This window comes from Lynx canadensis, chromosome B1, assembly GCF_007474595.2.
Source record: "Lynx canadensis isolate LIC74 chromosome B1, mLynCan4.pri.v2, whole genome shotgun sequence".
NCBI classification, from domain to species: Eukaryota; Metazoa; Chordata; class Mammalia; order Carnivora; family Felidae; genus Lynx; species Lynx canadensis.
The window spans coordinates 174,850,720-174,872,106 of record NC_044306.2 but is presented as its reverse complement, the minus strand read 5'-3'; the positions used below and the strand labels follow the sequence as shown (position 1 = coordinate 174,872,106).

Sequence of the window (21,387 nt, the reverse complement as noted above, 5' to 3'; positions counted from 1 at the left end):
ACAGAATCTGAAGCAGGCTCCAGGCTCCTAACTTGTCAGCACAGAGCCTGACGTAGGGCTCGAACCCATGAACTGCGAGATCATGACCTGAGCCGAAGTCAGACGCTTAACTGAATGAGTCACCCGGTGCCCCCCTAACTGCTTTTTTAATTTTTTTTGATGTTTATTTATTTTTGAGACAGAGATAGACAGAGCATGAACGAGGGAGGGTCAGAGAGAGGGAGACACAGAATCTGAAGCAGGCTCCAGGCTCTGAACTGTCAGCACAGAGCCCGACGCAGGGCTCAAACTCACGGAGTGTGAGATCATGACCTGAGCCAAAGTCGGATGCTCAACTGACTGAGCCACCCAGGCGCCCCCCTAACTGCTTCTTAAACACCTTCCAAATCATCCTGATTCTAGCCCTCCCTTCTTTTTCCCTTCTGTCCTAAAGCCTTTAAGGATTCGGCTAAATTGGGCCGATTCTTGGCTTCCCACCCTACTAACTTGCTAGTTAACTTCACATCCCTGGGCTTTCTGTTTTTATGGGCCTTTGCTCTCTCTGTGAGCTATGCATGCCTCTTCCTTTGTAACGGGAAGTGGCTGGCTCCATTTGTTCTGTCTGCCATCTTTCCCTTAACCATCTCCCCACCCATTACTTCAACTCAGAAGGCTAAGTGCTGAACTCAGGCACTCTCAAATGCTGCACTCAAATACAGGTTCTCCTTCCACCTGTTCTGTGTATGGAACCACCATTCTTTCCATCTGCCAGCCTCCAAGAATGAGAATAATTTCAGTAACTCCTTTTGTCACGCAAATCCTTTCTTTCATGGAGATCTGGCTTTTTATTTTTCATAAAACTCAGTACATATTTGTGGAAGTCCTACTTTGTATTCCTTGTTGAAGAAACAAAGATAATGAGATGTGACCATTGGACTCAAGAAATTTCCAGTGAGTGGCAGGGAGAAAAACAGAAACTGACTGATTGATGATGACGATGATGGTGATGGTCATGGTGATGGTGACAATGACAGTGGATGAAAAATCATAGCTAATGTTAAGATTATGGTTTGTACCAACCCCTGTGCTCAATACTCTACTGTTTTCTTTCACTTAACCCTAACTGTTCTCTGAAAAAGGTACTATATAATTATAATTGTTATTTTACTCACAAGGAAACGGGTAGTGAGGCAAAATAACTTTCCCAAGACACTATATGTAGTAAGTGTATACACCAAACCGCTAAAAGAAACCAGGGACGGTAGAAATCAATGCCTAACTCAAAAACCAAAGAAAGCTTGAAAAGCTGGTTTTCCACGTTTGCTCTTTCCTTTGGATCTCTCTTTGATACCACCACATACCAGGCTCGTCCCATCTCCTCACTTAATTCAAAGGATCAACTCTAAGCAAGTCTCTGCACAAAACTCTTGCGGTGTTCCTTGTCTGTTGCCCGCAAGGGAGACTTTTTGATTTATTGCTGCCATTCTGCCACTTGCTGCTCGGGAACCTACCCGCATCACCAATCAGGTCACATTAGGTCTTCTGTGCCTACTTTCAGAGTCCCCAGTAACCTCAGAGATGCCATTTTCATCTCCAAATCCATAGCATGGACCTCCCCACTGTCTTTTGCACAAGTCCCATATTCTCTCCTACCCCTGCCCTCTCTAATTTCTGCCACCTGCCATGTCTGCATTTCTCCATCAAGCCTTTCCTGGCAGCTCGACCACACTGGGATTTCTTCTTCTCCCAAACTCTCATAATACTTAGGCCTGATTGGTTTTACCAACCATTGGGTCCTCACCATGGACACCCAAGGTAATGTCAATGCTATCTTGCCCAACAAATAAATTAGCCAATAAGCACCAACAAAGCAGGTGTACCAAAATATTTTCTTTGGAAAGAATTTGTTTCAAAAAGTCATTCTGGGGAAAAAAATAGAATTCATTTGAAGGGTCTTATTTCCGGTTATTGTTTTTGTTTTGATATATGATATTTATGTAGTGCTTAGAAGTAAAATTCTCAAGTCCATCTCTGTATATTGTTAGTTTTCATCTTAGAAGGTTCTTGGGTTAGGGGTGCCTGGCTGCTTCAGTCAGTAGAACATGTGACTCTTGGCCTCTGGGTTGTAAGTTTGAGCCCCACGTTGGTTGTAAAAATTACTTAAAAACAAAATCTTTAGTTACAAACAGAGAGGGAGGGAGGGAGGCAAACCATAAGAGACTCTTAAATACCGAGAACAAACCGAGGGTTGATGGTGGTGTGGGGTGGTGGTGAAAATTGGTGATGGGCATTGAAGAGGGCACTTGTTGGGATGAGCATTAAGTGCTGTATGTAAGCGATGAATCATGGGAATCTACCCCCAAAACCAAGAGCACACTGTATACACTGTATGTTAGCCAACTTGAAAATAAATTATATTAAATAAATAAATAAATATAGCAAATAAATTTAATTAATTAATTAATTAATTAATTAAATGAAGATTCTTGGGTAAATGGACCGTGTCTTATATAATATTCATCTAATTGTGTTCCAGGTAGACACTTATTTAACATAGGATATATTTAGTAAATATACACATAATATATTCCTGAGATAACAAATTATGGTATTAAAATGCCACATTTCATTGAATATTTGATGTCATAGATTATAACGTACTGTTATATACCACAAAAATAGAAAATAATGCCTCAAATTTAACCATGATGTGCCAGTGAATGTAAGTTGCATTTAAGTTTCAGAAGTGTTAAAAAGTGAATGAATACATGTGCATCTTAGATCTGATTAAATATGTACACTGTTGTTTTATAATATAATACATTGGTATTAAGCATCTTAAAGTTCCCAGTGATACTTATAACTCACATTTTCAGAAGTCATGCCGTGTACCTCTATATGCAAGTCACTGTGTCAGAAGACACAACGTGTGCGTGAACAATGGTGAAGCCGTGACCCCTCCCTACTAAACGTTTACAGGCCAGTGGAGGGAACATTATATAAACGAATCACTGTAATAATGAAGGCAAAAAGTGATCGGAGCCGTCCAAGAAGATTCCACAGAAATGAAAATAGTAATTACCTTTGCTTGAGGTTTAAAAAAAAAAATCTCATGGCGGAGGTGGTGTGCAATGAGGTTTGAAGGATCAGTAGAATTTTGCAAGCCAGCTGGGAGAAATAATATGTGCAAAGGCATAGAAACAGGAAAAATGTAAGCCTGTTTAGAAAAGAGTGGAAAATCCAGATTGGCTGGGAGTAGGGGTGGCTAGAGAAGCTTCAGAGCTAATCTAGCAGAGCCACTTGTGCCATATTGTGGAAGGTCCCGAATGCTGAGCTGAGGACGTTAAAGGACATTGGCTGGCAATGCAGAACCACTTAAGGCTTCTTAACAAGGGCATGGCTTGTTGAGAGCTCCTTCTCATTCTGTGGATCTCAGTTTAAATGCTCCCTCTTCAAGGTCCATTCTTTACTCTTAAGTAGGGTCTTAACTGTAACTCCAAACTGCCATATCCATCTGGTTTCCTTTAATGCACTTGGCACATGGCAAGTCTACCAACCGCATGGCAGGTTCCAAGTTCCTTAAACACCGAGAAATCCAGAATACTCACTCTTTTGCAGCTAGGGCTGTCATTTTATAGGGTACACCCCATGTGGGTGTACTATTCCCTGCAGTTTCCTGGAGCCTGGCACACAGTAGGAATTCAGTGATTTCACTAAATAATACTCCCATCATTTCCTGTCCTCTGTTTGCCACGTTCCCTCTACCTGAAAGGCCCTCCCACCACATCTCACCATCGTTATTTTTCCATCTGCCACAGTTTCTCTCAAATGTCAGCGAATGCCTGCCAGCCCAGTGACACAACCTCTCAGTCCTGAGATTTTGTTTGTTCCTCTGATGGCATTATTTGTACCCTGCATAGTATTTTAGTGACTTGTAAACTCTCGTTGTCTCCGTGCCCTCCCCAGCCAGATGGCTAGCCCCCTGAGGCCGTGGACTTTGCCTTTCTCATGTCTTTCTTACCAAATTATGAGTTGAATTATGAACGCTGTGTCAAAATTAAGAATAGAATCACCTGACCTTTCAGCAATGTATTCGATATTAAGGAATAATTAAAAGATAAGAAATAATACTGAGTGAAAAGACATTACAGGACAATGAAAGTGGATTACCAAAAGGGTGAAACCATTCCACTATTGTGGAATTCAGTATCTCACAAAGTAATTTACCTGGGAGCAGACTTAGAGCATTTCCTGAAAATGTCATGTCTTGATATAGGTGAATTATTCTAATAGTCACAGAGAAGTTGGTAAAAATCTGAACACTAGCTTTACTTTCTCAAATCTTACACACCATTATTTTTACTAAGCAATGCTATTTTCTCAATTATGTATTTTATTAAGATACTGCATATGTATTCATTGAAAGTTTGATTATTTGATAGGCCTACAGGGAGAAAATTCCTTGATTTTTTTTTTCTATTTAGTCGAAACTTTATGCATCAGAGAAGAAGTGCATTGTCATGTGGTATTTACCAACGGTAATAAATGACAACAGTAGCTTTTGGTTATTGAATAATCCCAGCATGCCCAGCATGTGATAAACTACTTACATGTTGTGCCATTTAAATGTCACTACAACCTTTTTATAGAGGAAAACACTGAAATTGGGTGGTTGTTAATTGATTGCTGATTCAGCAGCTAGGCTGCAAACCAAGGCGTGGCAAGTCCCAAGACACTAGTCTTCCCAGGCAAGGGAACTCAATTCCCCCACCTCACTGCCTCGCACCCCTTCAGGACATGCTGTCTGCTGTCACTTTCAAGATACAACTTGGCTGTGAACAGGAGGCAACTTGCAGACTCAATCTGCAACTTTTTTGTTGTTGCAGGAAGAGAAGTTAAACTTCCAGAGAAACCCAATGGACAATCTCCACAACAGGTAAGCCATTTTCTTTTCCTTTTTATGCTTTGGAGGGAAAAGTCTGTACTTTCCATTTTCCATTAAATTTTCTATTACTTGGTCTTTCACTGCAGTTTTTATTACCTGACACACGAAAGCCAGTAGACAGAGCAATCCCCGAAGTCTGTTTCTTTCTGGCTTCGTTCAGGTTTTTTCGTAGAATTTTGTTATTTCCTTCCTAGTTGTGTGGGTCTGGGATGCAGTTCTAAAACATGTGAGATGAGCATGACCCAACTGAGTCTTGACACTGAAAGCTTTACGACATGAGGAACTGAAACAAGATGGCAGAATGTTGCCTTGTTTGAGCTTAGCGAGAAATGTGCACATCAGACCACTCCAATAACACTCAGCTCTTGTCCACAAATGACTGCAAAAGCACACTGAGTATTCATTTTGGGGTTGCAGATAAATTTTTGCAAGTTAGATGATTTCACAAATATGAAATCCACAAATAATGAGGATCAATTATACCCATAAAGCACGAAGGTGAACACCAGGTACATAGGAATCTCTGTGTAAGTTTGATATTTTTATCATCATCATCGTTGTTAAATGTTATTAAATATCCTAAGGGCATCGGGCACCTTTGAGAAGTCTTAGGTGTGAGAAATGATGTGATTCAAATGTGTGTCCTAAAAAGATCACATGGCTTCCATGTGGCGACTGTATCGGGTGGATACAGGTGGCCGGAGGAACTGCAGTAATTCAAATAAGAAAGAGGTGATTTGGGGGAGCCTGGGTGGCTCAGTCAGTTAAGTATCTGACTCTTGATTTTGGCTCGGGTCATGATCTTGGGGTTCGTGGGTTCGAGTCCTGTGTCTGGCTCCGTACGGACAGTGTGGAGCCTGCTTGGGATTCCCTCTTCCTTTCTCTCTCTCTGCCCCTCCCCTGCTCACCTTCTCTGTGTCTCAAAATAAATAAACTTAAAAAAAAAAAGAGGTGATAATGTTGTAGGATGGGGGCAATGGCAGTGCACGAGGAGAGAAAAGGGTGGATCTAAGACAGTATAAGGGATAGCATTCCTGCCTTCATGTTGCATTCACCCTGGAATGTGGTTCCAAACTCCACCAGCACCATTATCTGCTCACCTCTGCCCACAAGCTCTTTCTAATCTTCCTAAGATTACTCAGGTGCTCCTTATGTAACATCATATGACGTCTTTCAATCTCATAACACTAGACTAGTCATCTGCTTGGATATTATTTACATATTTTTCCCTTGCTAGACTGTAAACTCTCTCCAGATCCCTGGAATTGAGTTCAGTAGTTGGCACATAATAGGCGCTCAGAAAATGTATGTTGCATGAATGGGTGGTGAGCCCTTTAGCAAAATGGCAGAGGTCTTCTGTCTCTTTGTGTCCTAATAACTAGCAGAGTGGCCCCCAGTTACATGCCTCGGGATTATTGAGGCCTTAGCACCATGTTCAATCTTTTCAAGTGCACAAGCTATTTTCACTATACTTCCAAGAAACATCGGGGATTCAATTCTGCATGTGCAGGGTCATCTATAAGTATGGGACAATCTGTTTTTTCTTATCCTCTGACCAGTTCATGCTTCTAGCCTTGAGTCCTGAGCACCTTTATAAAATGAGGTGATTGAGCGGGATGTTCTCTAAGATTCTTTGTGGTTTGGGCACTCAAGGATACTGGGATTTACTCAGAACTAGGTGATGCCAAGCACCTAGCCCTGAGCTATGCTCCATTATTGGGGCGCCTGGCTGGCTCGGTCAGTTAAGCATCCGGCTCTTGATCTCAGCTCAGGTCTTGATCTCAGGGTTGTGAGTTCAAGCCCCATGTTGGGTTTCACATTGAGCGTGAAGCCTATTTAAAAAATAAGTAAAAGAAAAAAGAAAGCTATCATTATTTGTAGCCTTACAAGACTGCGTTGTATAAACTTCTGTCCACATTGCCTCCTCTAAGGCTTCCTCATCCTTTCCAAAACTTGGCTTTTTCTAAATGCTTCAAGTTTCATGCAGACTTCTTCCACCTGCCAGATAAAGCTACTTACCAATTAAGAGGCATACCGTGTGTTGGAGATGCACCCTGATTCCCATGGCTTTCCAGGGAGGATTGGTCAGAACAATGCTTGTTTGTATTCACAGTATCTAAAATTCAGTAGCATCCAGTGGTTAAAGAATATTTTCATGGATGATGACGGTGAACATGACAGCAGTCAACATTTAAGAACCTACTACTTGCCAGGCACACTTTGCCAGGCCTAGCACACGATCTAATCATGTGATCTTAATAGGAACCCTGCGAGATTAGGTGTTACTATTTCCCCCCACTTAGTGGTTGGCAAAACTGAGAACTGAAATGACTTACTCAAGGTCACCTGGCTTCTAAACAGGCCAATCCAGATTTTGATGCCAGGGCCCATCCCCTCATTACATTATGTACTGGATATTCAGTTTTTCCTCCTCTTCTCCTAGACCCCCTCTGTGATTTCATACATGTTCTGTGACTGGTTTCTGATAAAATGGCCAGAAAAATGAAAGTGATCATGTGCTAATGCCAAGGGCGTCTCTTAGGTTTCTAAGCAGATGCCCTACTAAAGATTGCATAGCTTCCTATGCAGCTTGGACCGAAGTCAATAGGGCAACCCGACAAACTGAGTCGAGATGAGTTTTGTCAGATGATACTGTTACCATGGTGGTCAAGGGTAAGACAGAAGGGGGTCTACTGATCCCCGTGGAAAAGACAGAGAACTGCACGTGTTAAGTAAAAATACATCATCTTCATTTCAGATTTTAAAGATCTTCCCAAAGAAACTATATTTCTGTGGTCTAAAGATTCTCCAAAACGTGCTGTTCATGTTCCCAGAAGATGGGTCCCCAAGGCCAGCTGACACATGGGCGGCCATGGGGTCTAGGTAGAGCACAAAGATAGCCAGGAGGAGCAGCCAAATGGACAGGCCCAGCAGCTTCATATCTAACCCCAGGGAGGAAGGGTAACTGCACACCTCACATGCGTCTTCCTCCACAGCCACGTCCACAGAATCACTATCTGAGCATACTAGAAGGGAGCGAGGCCGACCCTCCGACCTGGGGTTCCGACGGGCAGTCATTGTGTCAACAGTGTTCTCTGTAGAACTGTGGGAGCCTTTTGACTCCACCATGATCTACCCAGATGACAGCACAAACCTCATGTCCCGCCAGAGCTAGAAGAGGCCCTGGCATGTATGGTGGTGCCATGGCCACCAAGACTTAAAGGTGACCGTCACTATCTGAAATATTTACCACATCACCTACTCCCTAACTTTGCCACATGGCAAAGCACCTACACTATTTGGGCCCTAATTTTCGTTTCAGAGGGCTTTCCCACACCGAGTCCCTTCCTCTAATTTAAATTAAATGACCGACGTATACTGCCATCTGGTGGTCATAGAAGCAAGCACACCTACCAAATTCTGTCAGAGCCCAGATCAAGAGGATCCAGTTCCCTCTTGCAAAAAGTTAAGGGATCCCAAACTGCTGCTTGTTGTGTAATCCAGTGGACTCAGAAATCAACAGGACCCACCAAGACAGATGCCAGGAAATATTAATATTAGTGAAAACTAGAACAACAGCATTAACAGCTACATCGTACCATTTTCTAACTTAGATCCATTTACTTATCTGTAAAACAGCAGTTCGCACCTCAAAGGGTTGCTGTAAAGTTAAACACAAAAGTTCCCAAAAACAGTATTTGATGAGTAGAGAACACCCAAATGCGATCTACTTATTCTGAGTGTCAGTGACTACTGGTAGTCCCCCAGACACCATAGTAAATGCCTTACAAACTCCTAGCTCATTCCATTTTCAGAACAATCTTCACAAGCAGAAACAGCTATCGTTCCCATTTCACAGATTAGACAACTGAAGCTCATAGATGCTAAGAAATCTGCCCGGAGGTGACAAAACTAGTAAGTGGCAGAGGCAGATGGAAACCCACAGCTCTGACCCTAGATTACTCCTTTAACCACGATGCTGAAATGCTGGTGTGGTGTGGTGAACCTTCCCGAATGTTTGCATACATCCCACCCCACCCCACACGTATACTCCCCCCTCCCCCCCACCACACACACATTCAAGACTATAAGTTCTTCCGGGGAGCACCTGGAATGCCATTATTTCCCCAGAACCTGGTACAGTGCCTGATACAACACCATGGATTCAATGGAGAGTCGTATCAGTGGAGACACTATGTGATGACTGTGACCATTCATAAAACATCTGTCTTAAGGACAGCAGATTAATGACGACATCTGAAAAGAAAAAAATGATATTAGATTTTGAATAGAAGAAAAGGTCATAGAAATGTTTTTAAATCGATTGGGGTGCCTGGGTGGCTCAGTCAGTTAAGCGTCTGACTTCGGCTCAGGTCATGATCTCATAGTTTGTGGGTTCGAGCCCCACGTCAGCCTCTGTGCTGACAGCTCGGAGCCTGGAGCCTGTTTAGGATTCTGTGTCTCCCTCTCTTGTGCACCCTCCCCCACTTGTGCGCTCGCTCTCTCTCTCTCTCTCTCTAGAAAATAAATAACTGTTAAAAATTTTTTAATAAAAGGAATGTTATTAAGATCAAAAAGACTGTGATATGCAAGTATATGGACCACAAGAACAGAAAAATGGAGTGACATTCTCACTGTTGTAAGTCTTTTGTTTTTCCACATATAATACAGACACCGAGGACCCTATAACTCCAGCAGCAGTAAAGTTATGGGACAGGGAATGGAAGCACCACAGAAACCGTGTAACACCCTCATCGGGTGCATATACCGGCAAGATCAGCCTTGGGAGAGGCCAGGCAGGCAGTGCTTTCAATAGCACGATTTGAGTGGGCCCAGGGCAGTCTTTCATCAAGAAATACCAATTTCATGGCATCTGGGTGGCTCAGTCAGTTGGGCCTCTGACTTCAGCTCAGGTCATGATCTCGGGCGGTGAGTTTGACCCCCGTGTCGGGCTCTGTGCTGACAGCTCGGAGCCTGGAGCCTGTTTCGGATTCTGTGTCTCCCTCTCTCTCTGCCCCTCCCCTGCTGGCACTCTGTCTCTTTCGCTCTCTGAAAAATAAACAAACATTAAAAAAATATATTCAAAAAAAAGAAATACGAATTTCAACCCTGACATTTCACCCGCAGAGACCAATTTGTTCCTTTGGCTCCCGAGACCCTAATCTCCAGACCGGTAGCCTGCGTCTCCCCCAGCCCACTCCAGTGGAAAAGGGGGTCTGACAGTGCACCTCCTGCAGCCTCACAGGGTCCCCGTGATCTGTGGCCTCGGCCCTCCCAGGGGCTTTGCTGTTACACACGCTGTCTCCCGCGGTACTCCCTGGAAAGAGGCTGAGGAGACCCCTACCACAGAGCTGCAGACCTGAAATGAGCCAGGGGACACGGAGGAGAAGCTTTTTTACATTAAGTCAGGATCATGTGCTGGGTGAATGTGGCCCCGGGACCCAGACACACGTCAGCGGAATGACCATGGGGTGGTTGACAAACCCTGGAGAGAAACCTCACCCGCACGAGGGTCCTGTAGGTGCCTGCCTTGCCTCGGTACTCACCTGACTATCAGTGTGTTAACCAAGATGAATAGAGGGTCGATGGGGGACATTCCTGTTCTTCACTGATTCCCCTTTCAGGTTGTCAGATTTGGAAGAGACCTTTGACCTCACGGACTCAAGCGATCACACGACCCTCCCACGCGTGAGCAGTTGGTGATGGAGCCACTGCCAACACCTGACTCCTGGCGCACACTTTGCCTGGCTGGGGTTGCCCAAACAGCATACTACACTTGACGCTTGAGGCACAACACTCCCCCCAGATGATTAGGACTGTCATTTCAACTGTGGTTTTTCCCAAAACATTTCACAAAACTGAAGTTTCGTGGTTAGGAAGTTTTATGCGGAAAAAAAAATTCTGTGTTCACATAATTTGGGTAACTGCAGAGCTAAACAAGGTGAAGTGGCTCTTTTTCATAACCATGAACATGTTCATCTTTAATCTCTGCTGTTCCCAAACCTGTCTGACCAGGGACCCGTTTCGGGGGGGAAACCTACAAAACACATCTCTGCACATAAATATCCCATCAAGCCCAGCTCTAGGTGATGCTAACACGTATCGTAGCCTAAAATAGGTGATTGACGGTGATAATAAAGGTCCTCATATAGGCTTTCAGGCTCTCCACCATCACTGAAGCTCAGCCTCTTTAGGAGAAAAGGAAACTCACCGAGAGTTTTCAAAGGCTGTCCAGGAAGGAGGCAGTGGTTCTGCTGAGGAAGTGGATTGAGCAGTCTAAGAATGTCTCTTCTTGTCCCTTTCCAGTTACGAATCCAGCGCCAGTGCTGAAGCTGGGCAGACCATCTCTTATTTCTTGTATAAAGCACCTGGTAATTTTCTTCAGCACCTGGCAACTATTTTCACTCATTCCTCGGTACCAGAAACGACTCACTAAATGTCTGTCAGCTTCACCTGCTGAACACATGACATGAAATCGCAGCTCTTCTCCGAACACGCAGCTGGTTTTCCAAAACGGAGCTGAAATTCGAGTGTTTGATTTTATGGTGTCTGTCTTCCAAGTATTCCAACTTCTGTAAACTCAGACCACTTCCCGGCTGCCTCTAAAGCTCCTTGACTAGAACCCTTGCAGCAGAACGCCCTTGACCCTGGGAACTGCACAAAGGGTGGTGGGTGCTGTTTCCCGAGCCCAGAGGGAGGAACGCAGTCCTTCCCATCTCTCAGCTCCTGCGCTTGGCTTTTTGTTCTGGACCACTGGGTAGTGTGATCATGGGAAGAGGCAGGCCCCCGAATGGAATGACTGGTAAAATCCCATAGTCCCCTCTTATTCACTCACAGCTGTCACTCACCAGTCATCCCTTTGTTTGAATGTCAAGTGTGTAGGGCTCCGTGTGAGCTGGACGCCGCCCTGAGTTAGGTGTTGCCTGAGAGGCGCCTGGGATTAGAAGGGGAGGCAGACAGCTGATGGACCCCCAAGCACCAGGCTGTAAGTCCCTCTCGAAGGCGGGGCAGCTGAGGATAGGAACCAGACCTTTTTTGCCTTCAGAGGCTGGGACTGGCTATTGAATAAAGGTCTTCAGGATGCACTCAGGATCACAGCTACATCCAGAGAAATCGGGGGGCTTTTGGTGAGCTCCTTTCTACAACCTTTCCCCCTGTGCTGCTTTGTAGGGAATATCATTATCAGTGATTTCCCACACCTGCTAGGTCCTAGCCCAGGGACAGACAGAACAACAATTAACAGTAGATTGGTACTTTTTTTTTTAATTTCCCACTTTTTTTTTCTTTTTTCATTTTGACATTACATCAGGCTTACTGAGAAGTCGTAAGAAATGTGCAAAGAATTTTCAAATACCCTCCTCTCACTGTGCCCAAAAGTTAACATTTACCAGATTTGCTTTATTCTTCCCTTTCCCTACACACACACACACACACACACACACACGCACGCACGCGTGCGCGCGTGTTTTTGCTGAATCATTTTAGTAAATTACAGATATCATACCCTTCCTCCTTAATACTTCCCCGTGTATTTCCTAAGGACAAGGGCATTCCTCCTATATACCCCAGTGCACTGATCAAAATCAGGAAATTAACATTGATTTAATACTGTTACCTAATCGACAGGCCTTACTCAGATTTCAACAATTTTGTCAGTAAGGGCCTTTTAGCCAAAAGCTTATACATTTCATTCGGCTGTTCTATCCCCTTAGTCTTCTTTAGTCTGGACTAGCTCCGCAGTCTTTGGTTTTCACAACAGTCGTGCATTTCGTTAAGAGTACAGGCCAGATTGTTTTGCAGAATATCCCCCCATTTGGGTTTGACTGATGTGGCTTCAGGCTTCCACCCAGGTTACATTCTTGTGACAGGAAAACCAGAGAAGTGATGCTGAGTTCTCAGTGCCTCCCATCAGGGGCCCCTGGAGCTGGTCAGTCTCATTGAGGGCAATGTCACCTTTGGGTATCGGGTGCAGGTGCTGCGTGCATCGTTCCTCCACCGTACCGATACTGTTGTACCCTTAAGCAGGTGGCGTGCTTAGAGACGAACCGTTCTGTTCTCCCCGAACCCTTGCCCGCTAATGTCAGCATCCACTGCTGACCCTTGCTTGAATCAGTTACTGTTATGATGGAGATTTTTCTAGTCCCATGATTCCTTGTGTGCGGGTTAGCTGGCTTTCTACTTATAAGGCAGAGCTTTCCCTGAATTTATATCCACGTGGACGCACAGATCCTCGTTTTATTCAGGGGGCTCTAACCTTTGTATCTGTAGTATTTATTTTGATGCTCCAATAGTTCCAGATCTGACCAGTAGAACCTTTACAAGCTGGTTCCTGTGCCCTTTGACCTGCCTCCGTCACTTTTCGGGACGATCACTCTTCAAAGGCAGCCCTTGGCAGCCGGCTTGAGCCTTTTTCTGTATGTCTTGTCTTCCTGATGAATGCTCCATTTCTCTGACTGGTTAGAAAATGCCTGACTCTGTGGTCTTCCTGTTCCACGCCCCTCCCCCACCCCGCCTCCACTACGATCCCCCCTGTGGAATTTTCCAGCAATGAGACTTGATTAGTAACTGACAGAGCATTCGCATGTCCATCTTCAAACACAGGACTCTAACTTCAACATAAAACACAGGGCAGAGTCAACCCCCAACACAGGACTCCAGAAGCAGGCAGGTGCCCACGCTGGGTGGACATACCCTCCTAATGGTATTTGCTTTTCCCCCTGTATAAACCAGCCGATGGTTGCAAAGGATTTGCCCTTTGCCTCTCGACTGATTTTTTATACTCCAAAGAGAAAGCAAATTTTGATTCTACTAAGTAATACGAGGCACCTGACAGCCGAGTTCTAACCTCCAAGCTAGCCGTTGTCCAAGTGGGGCGGGGGAGCAGGGAGAAGGCAGGTAGACTGCCCCTCATGAAGGTGTTAATTAAGAGCGTGTACCCCACCCTCCCCTGTCCCGTGTCCAGGTGTCACACTGGACAAGGAGTATTTCCTTTTCACTCTTGGAAATGGGAGAGCTCCTTGCCAAAAGCAAGATGTGGACACTAAAGTGACATATGAAAAGAGGGATAAATTGAATTTGACATTAGGAATCCTCATAGAAGGAAGGAAGTCGTGGATATGGGCAGGCAGAGGTTGGATGTGAATACATTAGTCCCCACCCTTTCCACCAGCAGTCACACAGTCACACAGCGGTGGACACTGGAGCCACCTCAGAGAAGGAATGTCCCTGGGGAGGGAAAACTCCGGGCAGGTGGGAGAAGGCAGAGCCTGTGGCCAGGAAGAGGCCGTCTCCACTGGCAGAGAGAGGCGGGAGAGGCCCGGAGCAGGGCCCTCAGGTGAGGGACCAGGCCAGGCAGAAACCCGGGTGCTGTGCCCCAAAGGCCAGTGGGGGCTGGGCTGAGAAGCCAAACCAGAAACTTGATCCTGAAAGGGGAAAACCTTTACAACATCCTTTCTATTACATAGCTCTGAAGGAAAATATAGATCCTGTGGTTTTTCTGGGGGAGGAGGAGGGGAGCCTAAAGCCACAGATGACTTATAAATTCTATAAGAAACAGGGAAGTGGTGGCTCTCCAGTTGGCCTGTTAAAGCTCCGCAGTCATTTCAGTGCAGAACGTGTTGCTCACGTGGCCCTGGCCACAGCGGCACAGGGTGGGGACTGTGGCTGGGCCAGGGTTCCCCAGGGTCCCGTCAGCCTCTGAGACTCAGCCTCTGAGACGCTGGGAACACAAGGTGTGGCTCAAGGCTGACGCTTCCTAGCTTCCTCCCTCCCTCCCCTTCCTTCCTTCCTTCCTTCCTTCCTTCCTCCCTCCCTCCCCTTCCTTCCTCCCTTCTTTCCTTCCTTCCTTCCTTCCTTCCTTCCTTCCTTCCTTCCTTCTTCCCTTCCTTCCCTTTTTCTTCCTCCCTTCCTTCCTTCCTTCCTTCCTTCCTTCCTTCCTTCCTACCTTCCCTCCCTCCCTCCCTCCTTCATTCTTCCCTTCCTTCCTTCCTTCCTGAAACCTTCCCCTGCTATGCCTCTTAACTTGCCATCCTAAAGTTGACCGACCAGATATTTTACAGTGATCACCATGGCTTCAATTACATTATGATGACCCACAGTCTGCCCTCTCAAAAACCTCAAAGCCAGGTTTTTCTTTCCTTTGACTTTTTTTTTCCTCCTATCCTCCTGACTGTGTTTTTAAACAGAGTCCAAGATAAATAAAGGTACTGCAAGCATGTAGAGGGGCAGAGTTTTAGAGCAGGATGGGGGGAGGGGAGGGTGGAGGAGAGGGGTTGATGGAGGGGGGAGGTGCACATCGTCCTTGTTTCTTGGTCCTGTTTTTCCAGCTGATTTATGAATTGCTAGCAGAAAATAGGCGTAAGTGGGAGCAGAGGCTGGGAACAAAATTCTGGGCTCTGGACATGGGATCATTTAACAGAGAGTGCTTTGAAACAGTAAGTGGTTGTGCACACTGACCGCTGGCCAAGCTCCCAATGATTTCTCCCTCTGAGGAACCTTTGTGGCACTCGGGTTTTGTGGCACTTGACTTTCAGTTGGTGCCACAGTTAATAGAAATATACCATTTGGCCCTTAACCCAGAAAACAAGTATTACTTGGTGTTCATAATGCTTTTGTTCCTGTGTGTATGTTGTGGCAACTACATTACATCTTTCTTAGGTGCAAGGCCTCCATACTTTTTTTTTTTTAACATGTTGGGGCTCCTGGGTGCTTCAGTTGGTTAAGTGTCCAACTCTTGATTTTGGCTCAGGTCATGATCTCATGGTTCATGGGTTTGAGCTGACAGTGTGGAGCCTGCTTGGGATTCTCTCTCTCCTTCTCTCTCTGTCTCTTCCCTGCTCATATGTGAAAGAAAGAAGGAAGGAAGGAAGGAAGGAAGGAAGGAAGGAAGGAAGGAAGGAAGGAAGGAAGAGAAAGAAAAGAAGGAAGGAAAGAAGAAAGGAGAGAGAGAGGGAGGGAGGGAGGGAGGAAGAAGGGGAAGGGAAGAAAGGAAGGAAAGGAAAGAGAAATTTTTTTTTAACGTGGTATGTCCAAACAGGTCTGAGTAATAAGTATATGCTTGTTGTGAATATTGACTTATATAATCCCCAACAACACCATATGGTAGACATACCATTATCCCCATTTACAGATGAAATAGCCGAGGCCCAAAGTCATACAGCCAAGTAAGAAGCAGAGCTGGGCTCTGAACCATATAATCCAAGTAAATCTCCCCATCTCGAATCTGTAATCACACCTGCAAAGACCTTTTTTGTTTCTTTGTTACATGCAAATTCCAGAGATTAGGTTGGGGATATCTTTTGGAGACCATTTTTCAGCCCCCCCATAGGAGGTTGTTTGTAGATTTTATTTATCGGTATAAACCCATAACCTGCCAGTCCATAACCTCTTAAAGAGCACCGGTCATTTTCCATGTGGGTAAAGGTTTCTGTAGTGGCATCCTGGGAGTTCAATTACAATTGAAGGAAGACAGAAGACAGGCCAGGGAGGCAGCGACACCGCCAACAGTGAATGATCTCTCCCTCTTCCTCATGCGCACGTCTTACGGAGATGGAGGGACTGGGGCTGTAGATTCTCTTACTGGTTTGTCACTTTAAAGGTTGTTCCTATTAGAAAAGGGGAATGATTTAGAGATTCTTCCACACGAGTTTTTAGGATCTTCAGAAGAGAGATCAGAACAACCCGGTGAGTTCCACATGAAGGGAAGATTTCAGTGGGAGAGCACGCATCAGGAAACACGAAACTTGGGAAGGGGCAGGTAGGAGAAAAGAAGCAGCTGAACCCATCTGCTGCCAGGACGCCCCAAGGGCCATGTCCTTGAGCTGCAAGAGTGGAGCCCCTGGGCCATTGCCAGGGTTGGCCAGTCACGGGAGGGGCGCAACAGATGCCGATTAGTCCCGTAAAGCTTGGAATGATGACCACAGCCGTCACCTCCTTGGGTCTGTGTTGTGGAGCATGCAGGTCGGCCACCTTACCCAGATGCCCCTTTCTTTTTAATGATTGAAAAAAATGTTTTAATGTTTATTTATTTTTGAGAGAGAGCAAGCATGTGTGGGGGAGGGGCAGAGAGCGAGGGAGACCCAGAATCGGGAGCAGGCTCCAGGCTCTGAGCTGTCATCACAGAGCCCCACACGGGGCTTAGATCATGACCTGAGCAGAAGTCAGACGTTTAACCCACTGAGCCACCCAGGCGCCCCAACCCAGATGTCCTTTCATACTTGAGTAGCTAATCCCCTGGTAAGGAGTCCTCTTACACCCCCGCCCCCTGGAGCAGCACAATGGCTGCGCCCTGGTTAGGCTCCAGAGTCCCCAGCATAAGGCCATTGATTGATGTGGAAATGGCAAGGATCCTTTTCAATCCCGAAGGTCTCTCCCTAGCATTCTTCAGCCTGTGTTTCCTCCTTCACCAAATGGAGACAACCTACCTATCGCCCCAGGATGGGGAAAGGGCCTGGCACAGAGACGAGCGTCGGTAAATGTTTGAGAACTCTGAACTGGTGATTTTAGAAACGTGAAGGTGTTCCCGGTAACCATGGTCTCCCTGCCTCACGTGTTCTGCTTTTGCCAAAAATTGTGACCCTCCCAACTTGGAGAATCTGGGAAGGAAGGAGCAAACTTAGTTCCTGTTCAGATGTCATTCACTATGTTCTGTCCTTTCTCTCTTTTCCAGATGGTAACAAAAACTCATCCAGATGGGGTGCAAGTGCTGTAAAATGATACAAAGGTAAAGTTGGAAAAGTACCCTGAGTGGAGGACTTTGGGACTACTGTGGAGGCCCCCCTAAAGACCCCGCATGGGTTCGCTGCATTTATCCGACCTCAAGCATGACCAGCATTGCCAAGAAATTATGCATTTGGAACTGCTCGGATATCATTTCAGAGGACATGTGGCCCAGATTTAAACTTTTTTGTTGTTGTTGCTCACTGCTCCGAGCACATTGGGAATGCCGTCGTGCTCTGAGATGGAATTTGGTTTAGGTGGACCTTGCAGTTCTCCAGAGACCTTCAGTGCAAAGACAAGCTGGGGTTGCAGAGATGATGCCTGACCTGGCATCGCTGAAAATAAATCACCCCAGTCATGTACAGGGTTTTAATTCTGTCCAGATTCTATTTCAGAAAAATTTGGATAACCTGACTAGAACTCCACACAAAATAAAGGGGAAGAAGTCAACTAATTTGCTCCCTTAACAAATAGCACTTTTTTGATTATTTTAGTTCTCCATCTACAGCTATACACCTACATCCATTTATTCATACGTGTGTGTATAAGTTTTATTCCATTGTACTCACAGTGTGATGGTAGGGCGTGATTCAAAAACCATTTATCATAAATACTTGTTGTAAGTGTCTTCCGTGCTAGTCCAGACTTCATATTTATTTATCGTGTTAATGACTGCATACTATTCTGTGGAGGGGATGTGCCATCAGTGTTTAACCACCTATTCCCCTGTTATTGGACATTTATTTACTTTTTGGTTGTTTTTAATTCCATCAACCACTTTGCACCCTGTTCTGTGGTCTCTTAGATCTCTTCCTGAGACCTATTTCCAGTGGTAAAACAGGTTTATACCAACTAGATCTATTTGGTTTAGACATACACAGAGGCTTCACGGAATAATCGCAGAAATTAACAGGAATGGTAGAAGGAAGCAGAAAGTAGAAGCATAGAGTGTTGATAATGAAAGCTATTCATAGAGGGATTCGTGAATAACCTTAGTTAATGTCTAACTGACTGATCTTCATTCTTGTCGCCGCCAGCTATCTCTTGGATCCAGTTCAAGTGCCCTCCTCTGGCTACGTCAACGAGGTGAACAGCTGCAAGGTGGATGAAGGGGGCGCTGGTAAATGGAAAGGCAAACAGGGCAGCCAAGTCCCAGGGCATCAAAACGAGCTGCAGAGTGAGGGCCTGAAGAGGACGGCCAGCAGGGGCAGAGCTGGCAGCGGGCAGGAGCCCCGCTGGCCTCCCCTGGGATCGCCCCCTCTGGGGGACACGGTGGGGGGACCCTGCGCGGACAAGGCTGGCAGTGCCATCAACGGCATCGGCCCCGCCGCCCCCTCGCAGCCCACTGGGGACCGTGGGCCCCACCAGGGCGAGAGGGGCTCCTGCGTCAGTACCGCCAACAGCGCCCCCCCGACTGCACCCTTCCGGGAAGGCGGGGGCCCCGGCAGACGGGACAGTGTGCTGCTGCCGGCCCTGCGAGAGACCCACGTTGTCCAAAGTGGGGACACCAGAGCTGCTCTCAGGGCAGAAGGTCCTGCCTTGGAAGTACAAGACCACGACTTCCAGATGCCGGCCCCGGATTACCCTCCCCTTCGGGGCTCGGCTGGAGACACAGTTGACTGGGAAGAAAAGGACGGTCTTCCCGAGAGCCACCCTGAGGAGGGACCCCCGGCGGGCCTTCACCCCAGGGCCGGGGGGCACGGCTTGAATATGCCCTTCCCCTTGAAGAGAAGCTGGGATTCCTTAAATGAGGCCGTGGCAACAGAAGCCCTAAGTGTCGGCTTCAAAGAAGAGGACGCTGCTCAGGCCGTGCCCAGGGTCGATTCGAGAACTGGGTGGGAGGGTGCGCCCGGCTCCACCGCAGACGGGAGTGGGGATGCGGTGGACGAGGACGCGGCGGTGGCCGAAGCCCTTGCGGCTTTGGAAGCGGCCACTGCTGGAGAAGACGCGGATGAGGCAGATTAGGGCCCCCGAGCTGGTGTCGCGCCGCGCATGCGCGGTGCGCGTGCTCCTTGCGCGCAGCTGACGTCGTGCAGCCTTAAGGGGCAGCCTCGCCGACTGTTGGCAACAGCGTCCGTTCTGGCGATTGGCAGTGCCTGCGGCCAGGCCGCTTGTTGCGAAGTATCGGAAGCCCAGCTGTGTAGACGGGGTGTCACTCAGGAGGCCGGAATAAAAATCAGAGGGGACGATGCGCCGGTGCCCACAGCACAGGCAGAAATTAAACAGCCTGCTCATCAACCCACAAACCCCCCTCCGAGAACGCTCGGAAATCCCAGTGCTGAATCCCAAGAGTGCATAATCACAGAATGTTCTGTTGGTAAATTCACTGTCTCGCTTCTGAGAGCCAGACGTTGTACCCAACCCGGAAAAGGTAACTACCCCCACTGAAAGTGCCTCGTGTGTCCCCAGAGCGTGGCTTACCTTCAGGGACGGTCTCCCAGGGAACTAATAACTAACCACTTGTTTGATATCCAGTTAAGCTCAGCAGCATTCAGTATGGGGCAGAAGCCACTAGTGAACAAATGGTTAGTTGTTAGCTGTGATATGAAGACACCTTGACCTTAACTTTTTTTACATTATTACTTTTTATTCTCCTTTGGGATTGGGGAAGCCGGTCAAAATAATTCTTAAACCTGCTTGTGACCATTTGACTTGTAAATTCATGAGATTGGGAACAGCGAAGAGATCAGATGGAGTGTTCTATGCCACTTTAATGTCTGATTCTGATTAAAACATAACAACATGTGAGTGTGTCTGTCGTAACTCAAAGGCGGTTCTAATGTGCCAGCCTTGAGTGTCAGTAAGCCTTGACGTTTGCTTCCATGTAAAGAGCTGCACTACTAAGTTAACAGGTGAGGAGGAGAGCAAGTCAGTTTGCTGAGAACGGCTTTGGCTGGCTGTCCCTGCCGTGGAAACGCGTGACAGCGTGACCGCACGCGCCGATCTCCCCTTAAGGATGAACAACAGCCCCCTCTGCATTTCCGCCTTGTAATTTATAGGAACGAGAACTGCCGTTCTGACGTGGCCCAGTGGAGAATTTAAAGCACGGTCAAGTCCATCTAGAGAAACGGGAACCCAGAAGAGCTTTAGGATGGCATTTCATAACACAGGCTCTGAAATCCGACTGACCTTGGTCTGGTTTCCAGCTTTGCCATGCGACCTTAGACAAGTAATTGATCCCTTCTCCTTTCCCATCTGTTAAGTCAGAGTAATAATGGTGTGTGTTTGTAGAGATTAAACGAGATGATGCAGGTGTTTATCACAGTGCCTGGCACAGAAGACGCACTCAATAAAATGATAAGTCTTATTAGCTAAAAACAAATCCTTTAAAAATGGCTTTATGTCCTCACAACTGAAAAGTCTGTAATGTCATCACCGCGTATTGGTAATTATTTAATAGAAAACATGATTTCCCAGCATCTTTAAGGACGGCACCCTGACAAATGCTTAACAGGCATACATTACCCTGGGTTTGTTTGGGGACATACCATCTCTACCTACAAGGTCACACAGAGCCCCTAAAATAGAAACTGTTGTCCTTGTTACATGCGTTGTATGTGTGTTTGTTATTGTACTTCGTACACCCAATGCTTCATATTTGAGAATGAGTCCTTCAGTTCCCCAAGTGTGTCTATTGGGATTAGATTCGGCTGCATGTGATAAATGGCTTATACAATAGAGACGTATTTACCTCTTGTGTAAAAGGAGGCCAGAAGTAGCAGTCCAGGGTGCTAGAGTGTCCCATT

The 21,387-nt window shown here is 46.4% G+C and overlaps 1 protein-coding gene across 2 annotated transcripts in view; it reads left to right on the top strand.

Moving 5' to 3' along the window:
• CB1H4orf19 (chromosome B1 C4orf19 homolog) overlaps window positions 1–21,186 on the top strand; it is a 45,379-nt gene extending 24,193 nt beyond the window's left edge. For both annotated transcript variants that reach the window (XM_030314057.2, XM_030314058.1), the window contains exons 2-4: window positions 4,866–4,915; window positions 17,592–17,645; window positions 18,679–21,186. In XM_030314057.2, coding sequence (XP_030169917.1) covers window positions 17,614–17,645; window positions 18,679–19,606 — 960 coding nt within the window. In that variant the 5' untranslated portion in view covers window positions 4,866–4,915; window positions 17,592–17,613 and the 3' untranslated portion in view covers window positions 19,607–21,186. The remainder of the gene's footprint in view (window positions 1–4,865; window positions 4,916–17,591; window positions 17,646–18,678) is intronic.
• The last annotated feature ends 201 nt before the right edge of the window (window positions 21,187–21,387 follow it).